This window comes from Coturnix japonica, chromosome 4 (genome assembly GCF_001577835.2).
Source record: "Coturnix japonica isolate 7356 chromosome 4, Coturnix japonica 2.1, whole genome shotgun sequence".
Classification (NCBI taxonomy): domain Eukaryota; kingdom Metazoa; phylum Chordata; class Aves; order Galliformes; family Phasianidae; genus Coturnix; species Coturnix japonica.
The window spans coordinates 40,886,086-40,908,733 of NC_029519.1; the positions used below are offsets into that span (position 1 = coordinate 40,886,086).

The 22,648-nt window shown below is 41.9% G+C and overlaps 1 protein-coding gene across 21 annotated transcripts in view; it reads right to left on the minus strand.

The window, feature by feature from the left end:
• The window catches only part of MAPK10 (mitogen-activated protein kinase 10), a 90,627-nt gene that overhangs the window by 9,799 nt on the left and 58,180 nt on the right, over nucleotides 1-22,648 (minus strand). For 10 of the 21 annotated variants that reach the window (XM_015861661.2, XM_015861680.2, XM_015861664.2 and 7 more), the window contains 8 exons: nucleotides 22,292-22,509; nucleotides 17,680-17,809; nucleotides 17,144-17,202; nucleotides 15,890-16,028; nucleotides 14,749-14,914; nucleotides 13,046-13,117; nucleotides 1,945-2,127; nucleotides 674-798 (listed from right to left, as the gene is read on the minus strand). In XM_015861661.2, the coding sequence (XP_015717147.1) occupies nucleotides 674-798; nucleotides 1,945-2,127; nucleotides 13,046-13,117; nucleotides 14,749-14,914; nucleotides 15,890-16,028; nucleotides 17,144-17,202; nucleotides 17,680-17,809; nucleotides 22,292-22,509 (1,092 nt within the window). Of the gene's footprint in view, nucleotides 1-673; nucleotides 799-1,944; nucleotides 2,128-8,614; nucleotides 8,687-13,045; nucleotides 13,118-14,748; nucleotides 14,915-15,889; nucleotides 16,029-17,143; nucleotides 17,203-17,679; nucleotides 17,810-22,291; nucleotides 22,510-22,648 lie in introns of all 21 variants that reach the window. The other 11 variants (XM_015861672.2, XM_015861674.2, XM_032443988.1 and 8 more) reach the window with 3 other exon arrangements.

A 22,648-nucleotide genomic window follows, 5' to 3' on the forward strand; every position in this document is an offset into this window, starting at 1 on the left:
AGAGCACCAAACAGACAGCAGTCCAGAATAACTCGCACTGACATTTTTAAGGCTGTGTATTAAATACCATAGCTCATGAGTAAGCAACCTTTGGGTCCACCTGGGCTGTACTGAGTGAAGAGGAATTTTTTTGGGCCACATATAGAACATAGACTATAGTTAACGTAAACAAGGAACAAAACATGAGACTAGTGAGATATTTGACCTTGCTCTTGTGAAACTAATGCATCTGTCAGGTTCCATGGAAGTGGCTGCAGTTCTAAGTCTGCACTCTAGATTGATGAAACTTTTTGTTTTTTAAAGAAAATAAGCCCACAGAGTTAAAGGTTCTGTAGATGGCAAAGCCATTCCCTACGGAGCACCTCTGAGCCATGTATTGTGCAAAAACTCATGCAGTAAAAAACTGGTGGTTATTTTGTTGTTGTTCTGCAGGGATTGGGGCCTTATTTTCCCATTGCTATCAGTTGGATTTCTTCCACTGCAGATGGAGTGCTCTTTCCATACACTGCTTTCAAACACCTCTGAGTTTTTACCTATGCATGCTATTTCATGTCCCATAGCCCAGGAACACACATGAGCCCATACATCATCATCCATCATTTTAGGAATTTATGTCATAAAGCACCATCCCCACGTTTTTCCAGCCTGCAGCACAGAGCTGCATCCCACTCACCGCCTCCACCTCGGCGGGGTCGTACCAGACGTTGATGTATGGGTGCTGCAGGGCCTCATCCACTGATATGCGCTTGGCTGGATCAATGACCAGCATTTTGGACAGCAGGTCCCGAGCTTGGCTGGCTGCAGAACAGACAGCATGAAAACACTGTGATTGGCACCAAAACTTATTGTCCTCAGGGAAAGATTAACTGGGTTATAGGAAAACCAGAGCCCTATATGCATGGCGAGCTCTGTGATGTGCCATGATTGATTTTACCTGAAGATAACACAAAGCTGCGAGCCTATAAGAATAGACTCAGCATTCCATAATTTTTTCTTTTTTTTTTTTTTTTCTTTCTTAAAGTTATTATTGTTTGGCATTTTTAATAAAAACTGCCTAAACCCATGTGAAAAACACCTGCAATTCTTACTACCGGTGCTGTGTACCAAGGAACCCCACACTCAGAATAACTTATTCTGTAGCACACTACAGAAAACATGAAAGGAAAAAAAAAAAAAAAAGGTAAAGAAGAACATGGTATAAAGAGTAACATATTGTCACTTCTCTCATCTGATGGTAAAAGCAGTATCAAAGGGAACTGCCGATATTATTTGGAGAATTACTGAAGCAGGACATGGGTTAATACAGCAATGCAGAAGTAGAATTCTTTCAAGGCACTGTTTCTTGTTCTGACACTGCATCCTAAAAGCGGCACTTGCTGGTGTTCAAAACATCACAAGACAGTTTGACAGTCATTTCTATTCATTAGTTCCAAATCCAGTCCATTATTTGAATTTATTGCAGGAGGAGTAGGGAATTCTGTGTGTTCCAAGCTGTTTGCTCAGGCCTTTTCCTTTGCTCTCACAAAAGACATGCCATGAAGCAGCTGTTAACTGGAAGAGTAATAATTCTGGATAATGTGCTGGCATGCACCTTGCAAGCAACCGAGAGCCATTAGGGGTCACCCCTGTAAGCACCCAGAAGAACCAAGACGGATGCACGGTACATGTTTGTTCCAGATTGGCAATGAGAAGTTCTTTTGATATCAAACACACATTAATCACTCTTTCTAATCAACTATCTAAGTCCTGCTGAGTAAACCATGGCTTCAATACATGATTGAAGTCATTACAAAACATATCATATATATACCATGGAGCAGTATATCCAGTAACATCATCGTTAAGTCTTCCTGACTGAATGCATTAAATGCAACAACAGAGAAGAAAAAGTGGAAGATACTTCCCTTGCATGGTGGCTGCTGACATGTGAACTATGGTACATACCTTTGAGTTTGTTGTGTTCTGAGTCAGCGGGGAAGAGAGAATCAGGAAACAGTTTGGGGAAGGTGAGGCCAGCGTACTTGGGCCGGTTCTCCACGTAGTTCCGCACTGTTGGCTGTAGCTTCTTCATGAACTCTGGGCAGGGCGTTCCCAACTGCTCTATGACTTTATTCCACTGGTCAATATCTGGACAATGGGAGTTAAGGAAAACCCAACTTTTCTGTATGACCATTCCCTGGGAATCCCCAGAGGTTCCCACTGCCTTCATGTAGCCTCTCTGCAGGTGCTCATTCCTTCGTCATTATGCCCCCAAGTCCTCCTGCTCAACAAGGACACTGCTTTCTCACACATCTGTGAGCACTGCAAACATACAAACCCAACCAGAAGTGTGGGAGTGACAGATGGGAAAAAGGTATTAATGCTTAGGAAGAAATTGTATTACATGCAATTTGTATTGAACTCTTTGGTTTTCTCCTTCAGAGTTTGTTTCCTTGAGCCAATCATCACACATGTGACAGATGATCTGTGGTTCTCGCAGTCACCCTCAAAACAGAATTTACCTTGCCTAAAAAAAAAAAAGTTAAGTGTATGACCAGAACCACAGCACCATTTCTACATCACACTAATTCATACTACTAAGAATTTGATGACAAGATAAAAAAGCAAGTGTGGGGGGAGAAGCTCATGCAGACATGGGAACATTTACACTATGAAATGTGATCGGTGCTTAGGAAGCACCTAGGGGGAATAAGCTTTTATAACATCCACAGCTTTTCAGCACAGGAGTGGTGTTTGTATTGCTCATGTCTGCTACTGTTGTCATAACTGTGGGGGAGTCTATCAAATACAAAACACGCTTCCTCACAATCCAGGAGAAAATGTGGACCCACAGGATGAGGGTAACAGAAAACAGAGACCAGTGGGCAAAAAGCAGACTGCTGGTGCTGCAGCTGCTTCAGATCTTCAGAGAAATGACCTTGTTTAGTGAAATGGAAACCAGGGGATCTCACATACTTTGAAAACTCAGCAGAGACTTAGCTGGGCCTCTCTTGAAACGTCTTCTTTGAATACTAAATAAATAAATGGATAAATCAATAAAATAACACATTTAAAAACCACACCTATTCAAAAGTATTTGAAAGAATAAAACTCATGCAAACACCTTTTCCTAAACAGAAAACTGAAGGATTTGGGGCCACGGCTGCTTGAGGAGTGCCCTGAGTGTTTCATAAAGAATGCGAATAGAAGATTAAGGGTGACACTGTGGTTTGTGGATGTGGCCTTTCTGAGGAACACTCAACTTTGGCAGACGGGAAAAAAGTTTTGGTCACCAGAACTGGTTCTGTGTAACTGAGCCATCTATGGGGACAGTTGGGCCTCTTCACCATGGTCTATATATGTCACTGCATGTTTCCCCTACCCAAATACAGGACCGAAGAAAACACACCAGCTATGCACACTGAAACTGCACTGAGGAGAGAAGGTGGTCCAGGCCCCAGGTTTATTGGCTGATGGTGGCACCAACCAACACAGTTTCTAATGGAAAAACGTAATATTTTGAATGTACAATGAAGAATTTGTAATAATAAAAAACCCCACAACACTCTGTTTTCACAAAGAAGCCAGCTATCAAGATGTACAAGCTGAAAGTTCAATATCACTTTTGCTCCCACTGATGCAATTATAAATTATATGTCACTAAAACTACATTTTTTCCTTCAGCTGCACTGCAGCCTTGAGCTCCATTATATTCCTGCAAGTATGCAGACAGTAAGGAAATAGAGCTTGGCTATGAGGGAAAACTCACAGTAAAACTTCATGGTAAGAAAAAGAAGTAATTTCTACAGAAACTACTCCTGCAGTTGCACAAAAAAAAAAAAAAAACAACAAAAAACAAACAAAAAACAACAAAACCCAGCTTGTGATTAAAGAAAGAAATGCAGAAATATCTGCTCTTGTGCTTAAGTTAGATAGCATCAAAATAGAAATAATTTTTTCCCCTTCTAATATTTTGACTACATGAATGACACAGTTTTTGAGCTAGTAATTATGTTTTCTTAAGTTCAATGAGACTGTGCAGGACATACTGTTTGCAATAGGATGATGATGTTCTATGGTACACATAACATTTAGCCCCTCATTCTTCCTTGAGAGTGCTCAGCTGTTCAACCTTCAGCAGTTAATTAGCGTTTGTTTATTCTCCTGAAAAAGGTGGGAAGGGGCAAGGGAGGAATAAAATCTCCTGCCGCAAACCCAATGGCCAAGCCATGCCCAGAGACCAAGCACTGCTATTCCACATTACTTCAAAGCATGACTCTGATAAGGGTGTCTCTTACCCAAATCCTCCTCAAGCAGCACCTGCAGACTGTATGTATGAACCCTATGTTATTTCACTAGAATGCCTACACTTATCAGGGCTTTGAAGCCATGCTGTATGGCACTGTGATGGCAGAACATCATGTTTTCCTGCCCAACAGACTGGAATCTACTGTCTTCACCTATTAAGCATGAACCCGCACTGGTCTCACTGCATCAGAGCAGGATTCACACCTTCTGTCTTAACAAATACCTTCTGGAGTTGCGTACAACAGGAACATGTCAAATCTCACTTTTATACTTAAATGGAAGCACCATGAACATGACCTGGTCATGGCACTCTTCCCTCATAACAGACAGAAAGGGTGAATTTATCTCATCATCATCTCAGGACCTTAAAGGACCACCCTTCTGGGTATTTTCTCCTTAAATTTTCCATTGATGAAAATGGACTGCATTGTTTAATCCCACTTTTTGATGTACACAACTTGTCAAATTAGAATCCTTACTGTGAGCAGCTTTGTGTTCCTCACCCCAGCACCAAACTGTACCAACAACTGCTACATTGGTGGCTCAGTCCATGTCCAGCTTTGACATTGGATCTCTCTTTCTCTCCTCCTCTACACAGAAAACCATCCATCCAACCTCCATTGCTGCAGGAGTCATCCGTGCAAGACAATTTTTTTTCCTCCTTGTACCATAGTCTACATACTGATGTCAGCACAGTCTACAATAAACACAGAAGAAATACAAAATGGTAATGTTTGACAAGACAAAAACATGGGATATTTTCTGTGATTGCTTTGAGAAGAAGGGGGCATTTGGAAGAATTAAACCATCAAGATATTTTGCCACTTAAAGAGAAGCAGTGACTATATGTGTGATGCCATAGAACGTATGAAAATAAAACCCACAGTTAGTACATACAGAAAACTGTTTTAAAAATGACCACTGTTAGAAGACTGCAGTGATGTCTGTGCAGCTGCCACTAACCCTTGAGATGTATGATGTGATGATGCCTTCATTACAATTTTCTAATGTACTTTTTTAGCTGGCAACTTCATTCAGTCTTAGAGCATCTTGGCTTATACAGCAGAAAGCAAACCAGATGTTACAGCAAAGGACTGAATCTGCCTCTTGAATAAATCTCACCACTTCCCTCATGGACTTCTCTTCATCACTGCAGCATCTACTCACACTGATCCAGGCTGTGCCTAAGTTCCAATGATAGATGCAATACACTTTTGTCCTTGTGATGGATGCATGGTGTTGGTGTCCCTCACCCAGAAGGAGCAGCATGAACGCTGGCATTAAACACTTTGTAAATGAGCTGCGAACCTGTGTGAAAATCTTACGTAAAAATGAATACGAAGTGCACAAAAATACTGCAGTCGTAGCATAAGGCTCTGTAAGTGACAGCTTATATGGCCATCTCTGGCATTCATTCATCACATCACATGAATTTTACATCTCTTTACTGAATAGTTTGTATCCCCCTGTAAACATTCCCAACTGCTCAGTTTAAAGCACATTCTTCCTTCCCTGCCCCAAATGCATTCAGCAGGTAAAAAAACACAAACGCACTTTCACTATGCCTCACCAGATACACAGTTCACCAGATACAGGGGACCCAAGACACTTCCTTAACTCCCTCTTCAGACAATTTATGTACTGCTAAGGGAAGAAAAACACACAGCTTTGAGCACAGCATGTGGAATAGGTGTCCACTTCCAGGCCCAGCAGCTTCCCGCACTGCTCCCAAGGCAACATAACCAATCATGCTGCCAATTCTCTCTATGCTTGAGGCAAAAGTATGACCTAGCTTCTTGAGAACAGTTTGTCTGTAAGCAAAACTACTGCTGCCAACCTTGAAATTTCATGAATGAAGGGAGGAAGGAGCTTTAACTCAAATTAAACTCCATCACGTCCATGCAGCAGAAGTAGTAGAGAAATCTTAGATTTCCAGGGTTTAGGAAAGGCCTAAGGGACTTCCAATGTTGCAAAGCATTTCCTCAGAACTAGACTTTTAAAGAACAGCAGCTGAGTTCCGCTCTCAGCTCAACCATCCAAGTTGATTTTGGGGAATTCAAAGATACTCCAAGAGTGGAGCAGAGCCATAGCTGAGCCAAACACTCCACCCTGCATTAACACCATTACATTTCCTATTTTTCTGTTGTGAATTTTTCATGGCCACCTGAGATCACTGCATGTTGTTATAAAACTGCTTTAATTCAGCTGCACTGACTATTTTGATCGGGAGACAGAAATGGTATGGAATGCCCTTTGCCTTTGGGAGAATGCAAACAGTTCATTCTGCAGTCAGCATTTCTAATCACAGTATTGCAGAGATGCCATTGATGTTCCATGCAGCCATGAGGCACCATGGCCCTGGCACCCTGCTGGCTGGTGGTGGCTGCAGCCCTCTTCCTGTGGTACTGAACAGACACTGGTGGAACACAGAGAAAAGCAGAGCAAAGCATAAAGCACAGTGCGAATTCAGCAGCTTGTTGTAAATACAAATGAAGAACGTCAGCCCATTTACAGAACAATCCCAAATGTATCAGCAGCTGCTCGTGCTGATTTCACTGCAGTTATTGCGATAAGAAACTGCCCATAATGGTTTAATTATGGAGGCTTTGTGTGATCTCTTTTAAATAATTCTGCAGCTGCGTTCAATTTGCAAACATTATGAAGTTCAATGAGGCCAAGTGCAAGGTCTTGCACTTAGGTTAGGTGGAGAATGGCTCAACAGCAGCCTTCACGAGAAGGATTTGGGAGTGTCAGTTGATGAAAGACTCAACATGAGCTGGCAATGTACACCTGCAGCCCAGAATGCCAACCATATCCTTGTGATAGCAGTGAACCAAAGCGTGACCAGCAGATCAAGAAAGGTGATTCTGCCTCTTTACTCTGTTTTCAAGAGACCTCACCTGGAGTACTGCACAGAGTTCTGGGGTCCCTAGTACAAGAAGGACATGGAGCTGTTGGAGCAGGTCCAGAGGAGGGCCACAAAGATCATCAGAGGGCTGGAGCACCTTCCCTACGAGGACAGGCTGAGAGAGCCGCGGTTCTTCAGCCTGGAGTATAGAACACTCCAGAGGGAACTTACAGCTGCCTTCCAGTACCTGAAGGGAGCCTACAGGAAAGTTGTGAAGGGACTTTTTAAGGGCAGGTAGTGACAGGATGAGGAGAAATGGTTTTAAACTGGAAGAGTGTAGATTTAGACTAGATATCAGGAAGAAGTTCCTTACTGTGATGGTGGTGAGACGCAGGAACAGGTTGCCCAGTGTGGTTGTGGATGCCCCCTCCCTGGAAGCATTCAAGGCCAGGCTGGATGAGGCTTTGAGCAACCTGGTCTAGAGGGGGTGTACCTGCCTATAGCAGGGTGTTGGAACTATATGATCTTAAAAGTCCCTTCCAACCCCAAACATCCTATGATTCAGGGAATTTCTGTTGTATTTATTTGCGGATTTCTCAAGTGGAATCCTGCAACACTTCAATCCAAAGCCCTAAAGCAGTTCAGACTGGAGCACTAAGCTGCACTCAACCCGCACTGTGATTATTACGCCCCCCCAATCACAGAAAACACAGTGGCACAACCTGGGCCAGACCCTCCTGGAGCACTAATAGCGCTAATGAGTTTCAGGGGCACTGGGAAGTGAGAGGTTCTGCCACACCTGCAAACAAGATGTGCTTCTGATCACATGAAACTCACAGGAGTTTTGGCATTCCTTTCAGTACAATACCAGTTGGTGCAAAACTCAAAGCAGAATATTATTAGATGATGTGAAAATATTACTTTATTTTCTGCTCTTCAGATATTCCTTTTTCGCATTTTAATTAAAATACTGTACCCTTAAAAGCATGAGTGAGGCCACAAATGGAGCACTACATTGAATTATTATGTATGTAACACTATGCACATATACTCTGTTGGTGAAAATCCCTAACCTGTGGCCATTTCCTTCTCTGCTACCCACCACCACTAGCATATTGACCAGAAATCAGGCCTGAGTTACTCCTGTCTGCCTCCTGACTGCAGAGCTTCTCTCCCACCATCCCAGGGTGAACAGCAACTTGGGCCCAATGCATCACAGCCTGAGCTTAAGGACTCTCAGATATGGGGCAGGAAAAACTCACGATGTCCAGACACTTGTGACACAGCACAGCCAGAAATAAGCTGTGTGTAAGGCTGTAAGATGATGGCTTAGAGACATTTGGGCTTCAAGGATTTGGAAGTGAGACTGAGCTCCACTGCTTGGATACAGCACAGTGTGTGTCTGCAGCAGCCCTGTGTGTTGGACTTGGGGGGAAGGGTTGGGTACCCACTAAGGCAAGTGGCCATGAGGAAGGATACGATCAGTGCCAGGAAACAACACTGCACCTTTAACCATTTCGCCCATGATGCACCCTACTGACCACATGTCGACTGAAAACAGAAATGAAATGGAGGTAAACAAGCAAACAGGAACACAACAACAAATCAATGAGAGATGTATCCGACCTCATGTGGCATAGGAGCTGCCCTGCACTCTGCAGAGCTGTTCCACTCATGCACGCAGGGGCTGTGGCACCACAGCAGGTCCAGGAGAAATTCACTCATACAGCTTTCCTGACCCCAGTATGGTGGAAATACTATAATATTAAATATAAAAACAAAACAAAACCAACCAACCAACAACAAAAACAAACAAACAAACAAACCCCCAACAATCTGAATGAGATCCACAGCTGCTTACTGTGTCACAAGAAACCTTTATAATACAAATCCACTGAGTGGTACAGTTTTTTTTCCTCTTTTACTATTTCCATTTGCATTCATTATCCAGGTTCACACCACTTTGCACTGCAGGTCAATGCTGCTCTTTGCATTCCGTGAGGAGATGCAAACTGCTTTTCCTTTCTCATTTCAGCTACAGAGATATGTCCATGTATCCTGAAGCTGAACAGGCAGAAGCCACAAAAGCATCCTGAATCCCATGAAGACACATTCACCTCTTACTCAGGGGTCTGAAGAGAAGCTGTGGAGAACACTGGACTCCCACAGTGTCCCCTTACAGCCTGCTGGCTCCCTCCCATCAGCACTCCATAAGGCTAGCAGTGAGCAGGAGGTTAAGGAATCTCCTGATTTTTGTTCTATGTGACAGGGAACATTCATTTCTCAATGTGGCAGTGGAAACACAACAGCACTGAGCTGTACCCTCTGCAATGAATTCCAGAGCAAATCAGGGAACTGTTTACCTGTTACAAAGAAGAGCAGTTCAGCTGGGTTAAACACAGCTAGCCACTATCTAAATGGGAACACGGTGTAGAAATCGCACTCTTCACATCCAGCACGGAACTAAGGTGGTACTTTTCCCAGTAGTGACACCACAAAACCACATTACCTCTGCTGTCCTTGCTCTATGATTAAGTCATAGGGCATGGAAGCATGAAAAGAGACAGCCTGCTCTCTCAGGGCCAGAAGCTGGGGGAGAAAAAGGAAAGCATCATGCTGCTGGGTTACATGTATTTCTGCAGTGTTACACTGAGCAACAGCTAAAAAGGGGTTGGGTTCTGATTGCTAATGTCTGAATCTGAGGAAAATGCTCCATGCCGGGTCTAAAGGTTATCTGCTGCTTTGTTTAGCATATGAGAAGCTGAATCTCTCCAAAACAAATAAATAAACAAATAGAGAAATGAACAGAAGGCTCCATGTTGGGAAGCAATAAGCAAACCCAGATATGCAAATTGTTGCTGCTTTCATCACAAGCTGGATAGCATGCAAAGAATTAGGGGAAGATTGAGCAAGCAGTTGTTTGTTCAGCTGTTGTTAACCCCTTTGCATTGCCAGAGGTTGCCTTGGGACATCACTGAGGCCGAGAAGTTCCACTGGCTGCCTACTGAAATGAAAATGCTGTGAGGCAGAGATTATTCTTCTACTCTGCTCCTCAGGTTTTGGCAAGGAAACTTCCTAAAACTGCCAGATAAGAAGCAGGGAAGATAAACATCTGAATATATCCGATGACCGAAGAGAATCATCGGTGCCTTCTTCCCTGCCTTCCCCCTGCTGCTCTTCTGAGCCAACCAGAAACAAACCAGATCAGAGCTGAAGTGTCACTGCATCTTCAAGAGAAACTGAGCTGAAGGTCAGGGGTTCTTTACAGCCCATATCCAGCAGCAGTGGTCAGAAACCTGTGAAGGATTTGAGAGCACTCTATCATGCTCCTCTAGTCTCAGTCCTCTGTTCCCCAAACTCAGATGGAGCATGATATATTCCAGTAGTGCAGCATCAGAAAAACAAACACCCCAAAGAGCACTTTCACTCAATTCCAGCCAGCTCAAGCAAGTGCACACCACAAAACATGTGGAAGTGTTTCCACTATATGGAACCTCTAGAGTGCTCCCTGGTTTGGATCCCACGAAAAAACAGATTATAAATACCCTAAACCATACTAAACTTAAGACACTGGGCTGCTATTGCAATGTATTTCTATGGCTAAAGAAGTATTTAATATTTGATCTTGTTAAGCACTCTCATATAAACTCACTGGAACATGAACCTTTCCATGCCTCTTCTCCACTACTGAAAATGAATGCTATTACCCTTGTTTCTTTCCCACTGAGTTACGTGGGGCACTGGAACATTGCTGTGGCTTCAGCAGCTCTGATCCTAATGCATTTATCTCACATGAAAGCATTCAGACTGCTTTGAGTTCTGTCTTACCTTTAAAAAAATAATACACAAATGCATTTCTAATCCATAACGTGAAATTCTCTGAGATTTGGAAGTTATTATCAATGAGAGCTGGACACAGCTTTCAGCCAAGTCTTGGAGCTTTCAAAACCTCTCGTACTTCTGCAGTGCTCAGAGTTGGGCAGCTTTCAGTTGTTCCCACTAATACCCAAGTAACTGAGACAAGAATGGAGGAAGCATCCAGCAAACAGCTGACTACAGAGGCTTACTAGGATTTGCCAGCAATTCTTTGATCTGTAAATCCATCTGGAAACCAACTGAAAGCTGCATTTTTTGACAGTATCAGATAAAGGAACCTCCCTGCCTTTGCAGCTAAGAAGAAATATAGGGATTTTATGTGTGATTTCCTTCTGCTACACTCCAGGCAGATGACAGCAGTGGGCTCACTGCAAACTGACAGCATTGGAATGGCCAATCCTCTGCCCTACTCTGGCTCAAGTGTCCTACCAGGTTCTGTAGATAAAGGACCTCAGATTCCTTTTATTCCTTATCCCTCCATTCTTTTTATTCCAAATCACCTGAAAAAGAAAAGCCACTGATAACACACAGTAGCAGCTGTGGCCTAGCCCAGACACACAACATTTCCGGGGATGGAATTGCAGTGATTTACAATGTTGATCTGACACTTCACACTAAATTTTCAGGATTTGTTCAAAAGCTCAGTCAATATTCTGATGCTACCCCTGAATAAGACACTGCCATAACAGATTTTTCTCAGAGCCAGAAAGAAATACAACAATTCCCATGTTCACGTGATCTTTTTCAAAACTATGTGGTTTAAATTATATGACTTAATATATTTTGCCTTTAGAAATGGGCAGGACATGATATATGTTCTTGTAAAGGAGAGCCATCTGCTAACCACAGTGCTACATTTTTACACTGAAATTTCTTTTCTTTTTCCCCTGTATTTTGGTTGCTTGCTTAATAAACTAAAAAAAATGATCTAAACATCTCCAAATAGCTCAAACAGAAATGTTCTCACTGTTGAAAACTCAAACTCACTTCTATTACAACACGCAGTTTTTCATTGAATGATAAAAATAAAAGTAGAGGAAAAGAGCATTTAGAGATCTGAATGTTTTCAGAGCCAAGTAACACCTAACTGTCCAACTAGCATCCCAACTGATAGTCTCTGGGACCACAGATCTTTAGAAAATCTCTGCTGAAGGGAATTGCTTTGGTTTTGAATATGTAACAACACGGCATGGTGGATGTTATTCTGATGGGCCAGCTGTGCACTCCCTGCCCTTCCAGGCATACAGGTGGGTTGTCTGGCTGAGCTTGTGCTAATCTGAAGGCTCAGTACGCACCTCCTCTTTCTGTTCATTTTCTAATATTGCTTTCACCACCCTGAAAGTGGCAAAAATAATATTGCCCAAGAAGAGAAGAACAAGATGGGAAGGAAATGCAGTTTAATCTACAAGACAGACATCATGCAAGTAAGGGAAAGTTCATTTTCACACTGAGCACCTTATTTCCATTTGGAAACCACACTGGAGATACAGACACCTTATTTCTTCTTGTTTTAAGGAAAAAAAAATGTTGTATTGGCCCAACCAGGAGCCCATACAGCATTGATATGAACCTGAATCCATGATGCATTAGCAAGCAAAAGGTCACGATGTCACCACAAATGCTACAACATTGCTGTTTCCAAATCATTAAAGCAGAAAAACAGAGTTATAGGAACCAGAAGGGGCAAAATAAGATTTTTCCCCCATAGTTTTCCTTTGAAGAATAACAAGCAAAGCTATCCAATTCGCAATCATAATGCTTGTTTCCTATGTTGCTTATCAGTATCACAGAAGAACTGCATAAAGTGGAATGATTACAGCCATTAAAATAATTTATTTGGCTGAAATATTTCTGTGCATCTGTTTTTCGTTTTTGATGTTGTCCATATCAGCAGTGCACTATTTCTATTCACTCGTATCTCTGGGTTCAGTTTCTTGCTTCTGTCTTTGTAATCGCGGTACATTTGTTTACACGGGGTGGGTGGAGGAGAGGAACAAATGATGGGTGAAGCTGCAGCACATGGCACAAGGATACAATCCCTTCCTGGAAAGAGGATTTTGTGGCGAACCATTTCTCCCATAATGCATCCCACAGACCATATATCCACTAGGACAGCAGAGACAGGAGGTGGAGAAGGAGGAAAAAAAGCAAAGTTAACTATGACATTTCACTCCTAAAGCAGGGGACAAAGAGCAGGGTGAGCAGAGCAGTACCAATCATTTTATCTTTAGTTTTTTCTTTCCCCACATCTTACAGAAGCTCAAATAAACACATTAACTACAAGCTGTGTCAGCTGGCTTGGTGGTAGTGAGCAACAATGGTGCAAGAAGTTCAAAACTAATAGGGTTGGAAAAAGGCTCACCATTGGCCAGTAACGACTGTGCCAAATCATGGTGTATGCTGAGTTTATGGTAAAAAAAAAAAACAACACCAAAAACCTCAATTTGTTCTGAAATGAAAAGGCAAACCAACAGCCCAGGCAATGACCACCTAAACAAAACCCACCTGCAACTGCATAGCCTGCGGACTCTGTCCTGTAGCAGTGCACAGGAGGTTCCCAATGGAACTACTCCTGTAAGCAAAGGCCACGTGGATACATATCACACTTAGGGGCTATCTACAACTGCTGCTTGAGGATCTGAACCCACATTCTATCCATAACAAACCAAAGAAACAAACAACTCATTTCTTGGTCAAATAAAATCAAGGTGAAACGTTCCATCTGGGACAAGGAGGGTACAGGGTATGGGGCACAGGACAGCAGGAGCATGCCTGAGGCTGCAGCAGTTTTCTTCACAGTGATGGCTTTGGGAGCTTCCCCGGGAAGCACAGCAAACCAGTGTTAATGGTATATCTTTAGCCAACCCAGTGCAGAAAGAAAATGAAAGCAGTGAATAGTCCTTACACAGGCAATGGGCATAGTAAGGGGAAAAAAGGAGGGGAGCTTCAGTAATGTGGCAGCACAGGAGCAGGGAGCAAAGAGCAGCCCTTCTGTTCCTTCCCTGGGAGATATGGCAACAACTCTTGGAACTTTCCCAGCTGTACACTTCATCACTAAAGTGTCCCTAAGATTTTCTTATTTGAGAACTGAGTGCATTTTCTGTCCTCTCAGGGACAATTATAACAATGAAGATTTATTTACTACATGTTTTGAAAGAAAAAACAAGTGGGTATTTGGCGTAAGGAGCTGTAAAAGATGCCGAGCTCAGGTCAAGTCGATAACAACACACATCAAAGTCCTTCAAGAAACATTGCTCTCAATAAATATTATTCTGCACTGTTAGAATCTACTCAGTAACTGCCTACTTTCTTGATTTTCCCATTAAAATCTGCACTGTGAACTCACAACCATTACAAAGAATTAATGACCTCTGTCATTGATTAATCTCTTTGTCAAAAAGACGAGTGGCAGCTCCTGAGGACAGAACCTGAGACCGTGCACTTTTCTCCACTGCGTGCTTTATCCCTTCCTTCCCTTCTTAGTCTGAGTTTGATTTGCTCACTAATAACTAAGAACGATCTCCCATTATTCTGCAATACCACACTGATAACTTCATCCCCTATTAACACCCCAACAAGAGTAGGTGCCTGCAGCACCCAAGAATGAGAACCTCCTCCCCATCACCTGCCTTTTATATTCATGATGTCTTTTCCTGATACATTTTCTGTTTCTCCTCCTGATGCCCCTACAGCCACAGATCCACCTCACACCTGTGTGCTCCGACATGCAGCCCTACCGTTCTCCTTGTAGCCCATTCCCAGGATGACCTCTGGTGCTCTGTAGTAACGAGTCACTACATAAGGCGTCATCATGAAGCTGGTGCCTGCAGTTCTGGCCAGCCCAAAATCCAAAATCTTCAGCGTGCAGTCAGATTTTACCACAATGTTACTTGGTTTCAAATCCTGCAAAAGATTGCAAAAGAGTGAAAGGAGTGCACAAAGCCATAGCCACGGCAGTGATGGACATTAATTTTTCAAGGCACATTCAAATACTCTTGCACTCCTTCACTGATGGTTTCAATCAGAAATCACTGGCAAAAACTTTGCACCTGTTTCTCTGCAATATCTTGCAAAAAGTGTTGCCCACTGGGTGTACCCTGGGGCTGTACTCAGATGGTGGGAGCTTACTGGTGTGAAATAATTTCATTGGGCTGTTTGAGAAGTTCAGATGAGTATTAAAGTACTATTTTGTGGGATTTTTTTTAATGCTGTCAGCCTCACAGAGATATTCCAACTGTCTTACGTGGAGATGGTTTACTGCTTCATTTGTTTTAATAAGAAATCAACTCATCCTTTCTCAGAAATTATCTTGAAACCAGATCCACATCCTCCTATGTACATACAACACAGCAAGAAATAAAGCCTTTGCTTACTGTAAGGCAACATCCCTCTTGTGAACAATTTCATAAAGAAAGGACATATGCATGTATATATATATTTCAGCTAAAAATACAAAATTAGTACAAGACCACTGTAACAAAGAATAGGGGTGTTTTTAATCCATTCAGCACTGCCTCACATGCTCACAGTCACACAAACTGTTTTCTTCTGTTGTTAGGGATCACAGTGTTACCTCCCACACTCGTAGCAGTGTTTTAAGGAGCAATAACATTTCTGTAGACATTTCAGAGATCATAATCACTTTGGTGATTTCCAGTGCATATTGGTGATTATTATCATTATTTTTAATAAGCACATTACCTAAGAACAGTTCTAAAACAAACATGAGGCAACTCAGTGAATGGAATGGGCTGTGATTAGTAAATGCACTGTGATTTTTCTGGAGGTAGGGCTTAGATCCGCAGCACACAAGAAACTCAACTGGTTTCCACAAGGATGGCATTTGCCACTCTGAGTTCCAAACTGGAGTTTCCTTACCCTGTGAATAATTCCCGCAGAGTGCAGGTGCTTGATGCCACAGAGCATTTGATACAGCAGGTAGGACATTCGCTCATGGTCTAGCTCCATCTGAATCACCTGGCACAGGTTGGCATCCATCAGCTCCATCACCAGATAACTAAATGGAACAGCAAAGCCAGGAAGGTTATCAGCTGTGTTGAGCATTGCCTCCAGCAACTAACAATGTCAGAAAAGTCACAAGTGTCCCATGCCACAGCCACTTGGCCTTCAGTAATGGCTCCCACAGCACATGCAGGAACCTGAGTGAAGTCTAAGCAGCTCCAAAATGTGTCTGCACATGAAATGGCTCCAGTCCTAAGACTGCACAGCCTAACTCAATAATTGGTCCTGAGCTTCTGGTAAATAAGCTTCACTGACAACCTCAGCAAAACCTGCACTCAGTCCCCTTCGCAAGGAAGTTAATAGGTTGAACACATTGGCACATTTCTTAGCAGACATCTCAGAAGCTCAGCTTATGTGATCACAAATTGCTCAACTTCCGTGTACCACTTAATTACATCCTAATTGTAACACAACAGCAAATTTTGGTGAGAAATCGGTTTTCAGTTTCTATGTGAGATGCATGCTTCATCTTCTCTCCAGCACTGGTTACTTCCTGTGCTCTACATATGTCTGCAGGAACAATATGATGCATAATATTCATATGTTAATACTAAAACCATCCTCACCCAACTCCAACAACTATTTGTCTCTTATCACCAGCTGATATCCAATTACAGAAGAGGAATACATTTCAATACCACACTTACAAGATATGGGGAGGACTGAAAGCTAAAAGGAATATTACTACACAACACTATTTGTAGTTCCATTTGGTGCAGCTCCATAATCTGCACAGCAGTGCTTGTGCATCTGTACAATGCCCAGCAGAGATGCAGTTGTCCTCTGCATTGAGTATGAGTCAACCAGGCAAGCAATTAAAGACAGCCAGGTTATTACAGAGCAAACATAAAGGATGTTTCTGTCACTCTTACAGGAAATTACTTCAGAGCAAATTGCTGCACACTTGCAGCACTTCAGAAACCCAGTATTGGCACCTTATAGATGCTTTGAACACAGGCATGCACATAGCTGTCTGATCACAGTGCAGACTACACATGGACATTTTTCAGGGTGGCTCATCACCTCTGTGTTCTGCTGAGTTATTGCATTAACGGTACACTAAAACACCATCTCAAAAGCTTTGGTTTAATTATTTCCTGTATTACTTACACATCCTGGAACTCTTCTAGAGATTTCTGTGGTGTGAAGACATTTAATAAACTGATAATCTGAAAAACAGAGCAAAACAAAAGGAGGAATAGAAGCGATAAAGGCGAAGCAGTCAAACTCATTCTGAAGCATGCATTGAAAGATAAACTCTATTTTTCACTGCTCAATTAATACCAACACTTTATGGCTCAGGAAGAAGTCAGTAATATTTAGAATAAAATGCCTCCACAAAACCACCACTTCCCTATTTACAGAGAAACAGTAGAGAAAAACATGCTCTGCTCTCTCTCCTTCCATCATCCCTGCTATCCTATCAGGGCTCCCATTTGGCACAGCCTTCACAGATGTACATGAAAGAAACCCATTCACCTATGTGGCCACACATCATCAGAGAAAAAGCAGCCCTTGATCAGTTTACTTTTCAAATCTCTCTCTCTCTCTCTTTTTCCGATTTTTAAATTAAAAAAGACCCCCAAAAGAAGAGTTTTCTTCTGATCAAACCAAAACAGCAGTCTGACTCCATGCATAAGACTTACATTTTTGTGATTCACACACTTCATGAGGACCAGCTCTCTGTAAGCACGTTTGGCGTGGGTTTGATTCTGAAATGGTCGGCTTAGTTTCTTGATTGCAACGTTTCGCTCAAGGATGGCATCGTATGCAGCGCTGCAATCATGACAAACACAGGGGACATACATGTTAGAGGAGCTCCTTCTTTTCCTATGGCAAATTCCTGAGCCTCAAGACTGCTATTTCCATTTTTTCCTCTCCTTGAGAAAAATGCTGGGACAAGGAGAGATTGTCTAGTGAGAAGAAAGAAGCAAGTGAAAGGAACCACGTACCACATCAGCAGGGAAGAGCATGCACCACTACTTCTGACATCCAGTTTCATAGGAATCTAACACTTATTTTCAAGGGGTAGAAATAAAAGATTAAATAAAAGCACAATGAGAACTGGTGGAGACGAATAGTTTCACAAAGCAGCTTGGTGTAGCAGGTACAACAGAGAGGCTTCTGCAATTCCTATCATGATTAAGGACACGTTCACCAAGTATCTCAATGAACAATTCCCCACTTTCAATTAGAATTAATTTAGCCTTTTCCTTATCACATTTTCTAATGGAATCAAATTATTTAATCATTCCTTTAGACCATATCATCCAGGTCCAATTACATGCCTGGAAGCAGGACTATTTCTCAAAATTTCTTTCTCGTTTCCTTTTCATAAGGAAAACAAATTGTTATGTATGCTTAGTTTAAAAAATTGAATGCATGAAGAAATACAGACTCGGGTTTGCAAAGTGGTCTTAAATATGGGCTTCTCAAATTCTCCTTTTTAGTTTTAAAACATTTTGCACAACTTTCACATATTTTGATAATTTTCACCTCTTAGGAGTTTGAACCACTTATTTTGGTCGCTCAAATATGATGACACAAATTCCAGCTTCTGCATTTCATAAATGCATATTAGAAATACTCTCAGACTAAATCAGTCCTCAGGCCCCATTCCTGATTACTCTCTTTTCCATCAATGTGGAAAGGTTTGCTACAGGCTTTTGCTACAGCAAGAAAAACAGGAGTGTATTTCCTACAGGGTAACTCCACCAAATCACTTCTTGATGTTCCAGCAATGACAACATGAAGCACCAGAGCAACTCTTCAAAATCCCATATTTTTTTCCTATGAATCCCTGTGTATTGTAGATTTTCACTCACGTTACCCTACTGACTGCGTACAGAGCAGAAAGCACAGCAGTATTGGAAGCTGAGTTACAAAGCCAACAAAAATTTACAAGCATACTAAAAAAAAGTTGGCAATGTCCATCTTGAAATGTCTTCTCCTTCTCCACTCTGTAGTTCCCAGTTATACTACTCCTACATCAGGAGCACACCAATATGTACCCAAAGAGGAACAGTTGATTAACAGCGATAGTAAGAAATGTGAGACATTATAGTGGATTTGTGGCTTTTGCTCTCTTTTGGGTTGATCACAATGGGACACCATAAAAACAAAGACAAAAATATCCTTATTCCATTCATAAAGCATTATACTTCATGGAAACACAAAGTCCAAGGAGTTTAAAAACAAGATCTTTCAATAACGAACTGTTCTGCATCCATCATTCAAGGACATTCATTGAAAACATCTCAGCAGACAAATGTCTGAGCTAATTCACACTAATTCATCACCCAACGTCTTTAAAAAGGACAGTCACAGAACCATAGAATCGCTTGAGTTGGAAGGGACCCTTAAAGGTCATCTAGCTCAACTCGTCTGTAATAAACAGGAACATCTGCAATTAGATCAGGTTGCTCAGAGCCCCATCCAACCTGACCTTGAGCATCTCCAAGGACAGGGCATCCACCACCTTTCTGGTCAAGTGTGCCATTGTGTCACCACCCTTTGTGCAAAAAACACCTTGCTTACATCCAATCTTCACCTTCTGCTCTGTTTGTTCACTTTTTCTGAATTTTTCTTTCTCAGGCAAGGCAGGAGATACAAAAGTACCAACTTAAAATCTGCAACGCCTTTGCAAGCCCTTGGGAACAATCCATTCCCAGTCCACCATGTAACACAACAGCTGCGTCCTCCACTATGGAGGAAGAGGAAACAATCCCAATAATCCTTTGTACAGTGGTGTTTACTCTGAGATACTGGGATCTCAACTTCTGTTCTTCCCTAGCCTTCCATCAAACAGAAGGTACCCAACTACCTCAAGACTCAAATATGGGAATTCATTGCACTGAGTCAATTAGTAACACTGATGCCTTTTCCAATTCATCGGAGAGCAGCTTTTGTTCACCAACAGCTGATGCTGCGTCTTAGCACAATGAAATCACAGGTCCCACACGTGGGCCTTTTCACTGGCGCTTGTAGAGGAAGTCCCTCCTTTGAAACACCAAGGTTAGCACTGACGATCTACCAGCTCCCTAAGAAAATCTTCCATCATGGGCAGAAGTGTGGCTGTCTGAACAGGTAGCTTTGGGGAGCAGGAGTAAGAGAGAATAATGAGTGCCTGTGAACTACTCTGAGAAAGCTGATTGTGAAAGGCAAGGCCAAGATCTCCACTAAAGGACAGGACACACATACCAAAATCTGGGCTCCTTTCTCTATGAACTGTATTGAAACACTCTGCTCACCTACAAAATTATTTATGAATTTATACGGCTGCTTTATTTTGGTAACAAGGACCATAATTCAGCCCTGGGTCCTGCTATGAAATGTTATTTCACAATAAGCTCAAAAAAAAAATCTTTCAAGTTAACTATCCTATCTCTGGCAGCTGTGCAGATGGAAAGCAAAATAAATAAATTCTTCCCCAACAACTGTTTAAGACAGATTTTTTAAGGTAAAAGCAAGCATTAAAACTGTCTTTTTTAAACAGTAAATAACATGAAACAAAACAATTTAGCAGAGAAAAATTTTAGCCAGATGTGAAAATAAATTTACCAAGACTTACGAGTAATTACAGCTACTTAACGAGCCTTTGCTGGCTCCAGTTAAAAAACAACAACAACAAAAACAAGGAAAAGAAAAATCAAATTTATGTCAGGCTCATGAATTGATACAGATAACCATAATTTGGATCACCATTTACCAGTGATTTTGTGTGAGAGTTTAGTCATTTGAAGGAGCAAACAATCACTTGTCTACGTACATTAAAAAGCAGAGAACACTCTAGCTCAATGTCCAAGATGCTTTTTGAACAGACACTTATCAACACTTCAAAATGGTTCTCCCCCTGAAGTAGTAACTCTTTTAATTAGTAACATTTATAATTCTATGCTGTTACTGTAATGTTTCCACAACAGGAAAATGATTTTTGTCCTTGATGTAAATTTCAGGGTAACAAATTAAGCCCAAGTCCCTGCTTCCAGCAGCCCATTTCTGTTCCATGAGAGGTATTACTGCTCATGCAAATTCCCCTGCTGAAATCTACCAGTAGAATCACGTAAGACAAGATGGAGGCACTGAGGGGGGGGTCTCTTCTCCAGGTTAGTGAAAGCAATGCTGCTGCTAATAGATGGAATCTGGTCCTGAAGTGAGTGCTGAGGCAGCTCCTGACACAGAAGATGAATGTGTATTGTGCACCTAATCAGTACTGAAGGGTTTGATAGCAAATTATTGATAAACTACTACAAAACAGGTCCCAGTTTCTGAGGATGTGGGCACTGCAATTCTGTGGTCAGGCAAGGCAGAAAACCATTCTCAGCATTCAACTCTCACAGTGCAAGAAAAGCTTCTTATGAGCTTTGAAGATTTGGACAAGTTCAGAAGCTGGACACCTGCTGCAACTGCTGGCAACAGCTCTGTCCTCAATGCGGAGTTGGCATTTAGCAGTAATAATCAACTATTTTTACTCCATAAATAACGGCTCCTACACTAAAGCAGTCTCAAAAAGCTGGGTAAGTTGTGAAGGTTCTCACCAAGTTCTTGCTTTATCTTTGGTTCTTAATGTGCTGCTCTCAGCTTAGTATTTTTCTGGTAAATTACGGCTCACGGCAGGTAGACTACAACATGGCACATGCTAAACAAAAATGATCATTTGCCCTATCAGTCACATAACACTTCTCCATCTGTCCCATGAAACTGTATTGTCTTTTGTGGCCTCAAAGTATTGCTCAGTCATTGGTGGAACTGGCAGTACTTGTATTTCAGCTTTCTTGTTTTCTCATTTTATTTTCTGTCCCAGGGCATTCTGAACATCTCCTGTCAACTATTAGTATAGAAGAGAAATTCACTTTATTTTGAAGATTTTACTTAGCTTAATTGCCTTTAAAAGAAAAAAACAAACAAAAAAAACCCAACAACATTGATTTTCTGTTCGATTTTCACTGCTCGAAGACTGAAATTACAGGATTTGCCCGGGATGCAATTTGCACTGTCCCTGGAAATAGCATCACAGTTGTCAACTGCATTCAGCTTTTTCTCCTTCTCTCTTGCTAGTTGCATTTTACTATGTGGAGAAACAAACCCCATGCTAACATCCTCACCAGCAGCAGAATTTATCAGACTCCTTTTGCCTCAGGATGTTTGTTGCCCAATGTTCATTTTTGCAATGGTAGACAATGTCTGCAACTAGCAAACTGTGAAGAAATGCAAAAGGCAAATCCTATTTAAAAGCAAAGAGAAAGTGCTGATACTCACCAAACTATTCCCTGAGCCCCAGAGCCAATTGGTTTCAAGTTCTGGTAGCGCTTGAGAACAGTGAAGGTCGAGTCACCCACTTCCACGCTGTAGAACTGGTTGTCAACTTTGCTTTTGCTCATGTTGTAATGCTTGGCAATGTATGACACATCCACTTGTTTCCCAAATCCCTGTTGTGCAGAAGGGAAGGGGGTTGGGAAGGAAGACAGAAACCCAAGCTGTAAAACATCAGAATATTGAGGAAACACAGTCAGTTCCATTTTAAAACATAAATCCTTGCCATTTTAGGCTGCAGTGTTCAGTAGCTGAGGAAAGTTCACCAGTTTGGTAGGAACCAGAAGTGCCATTCCTGTGATC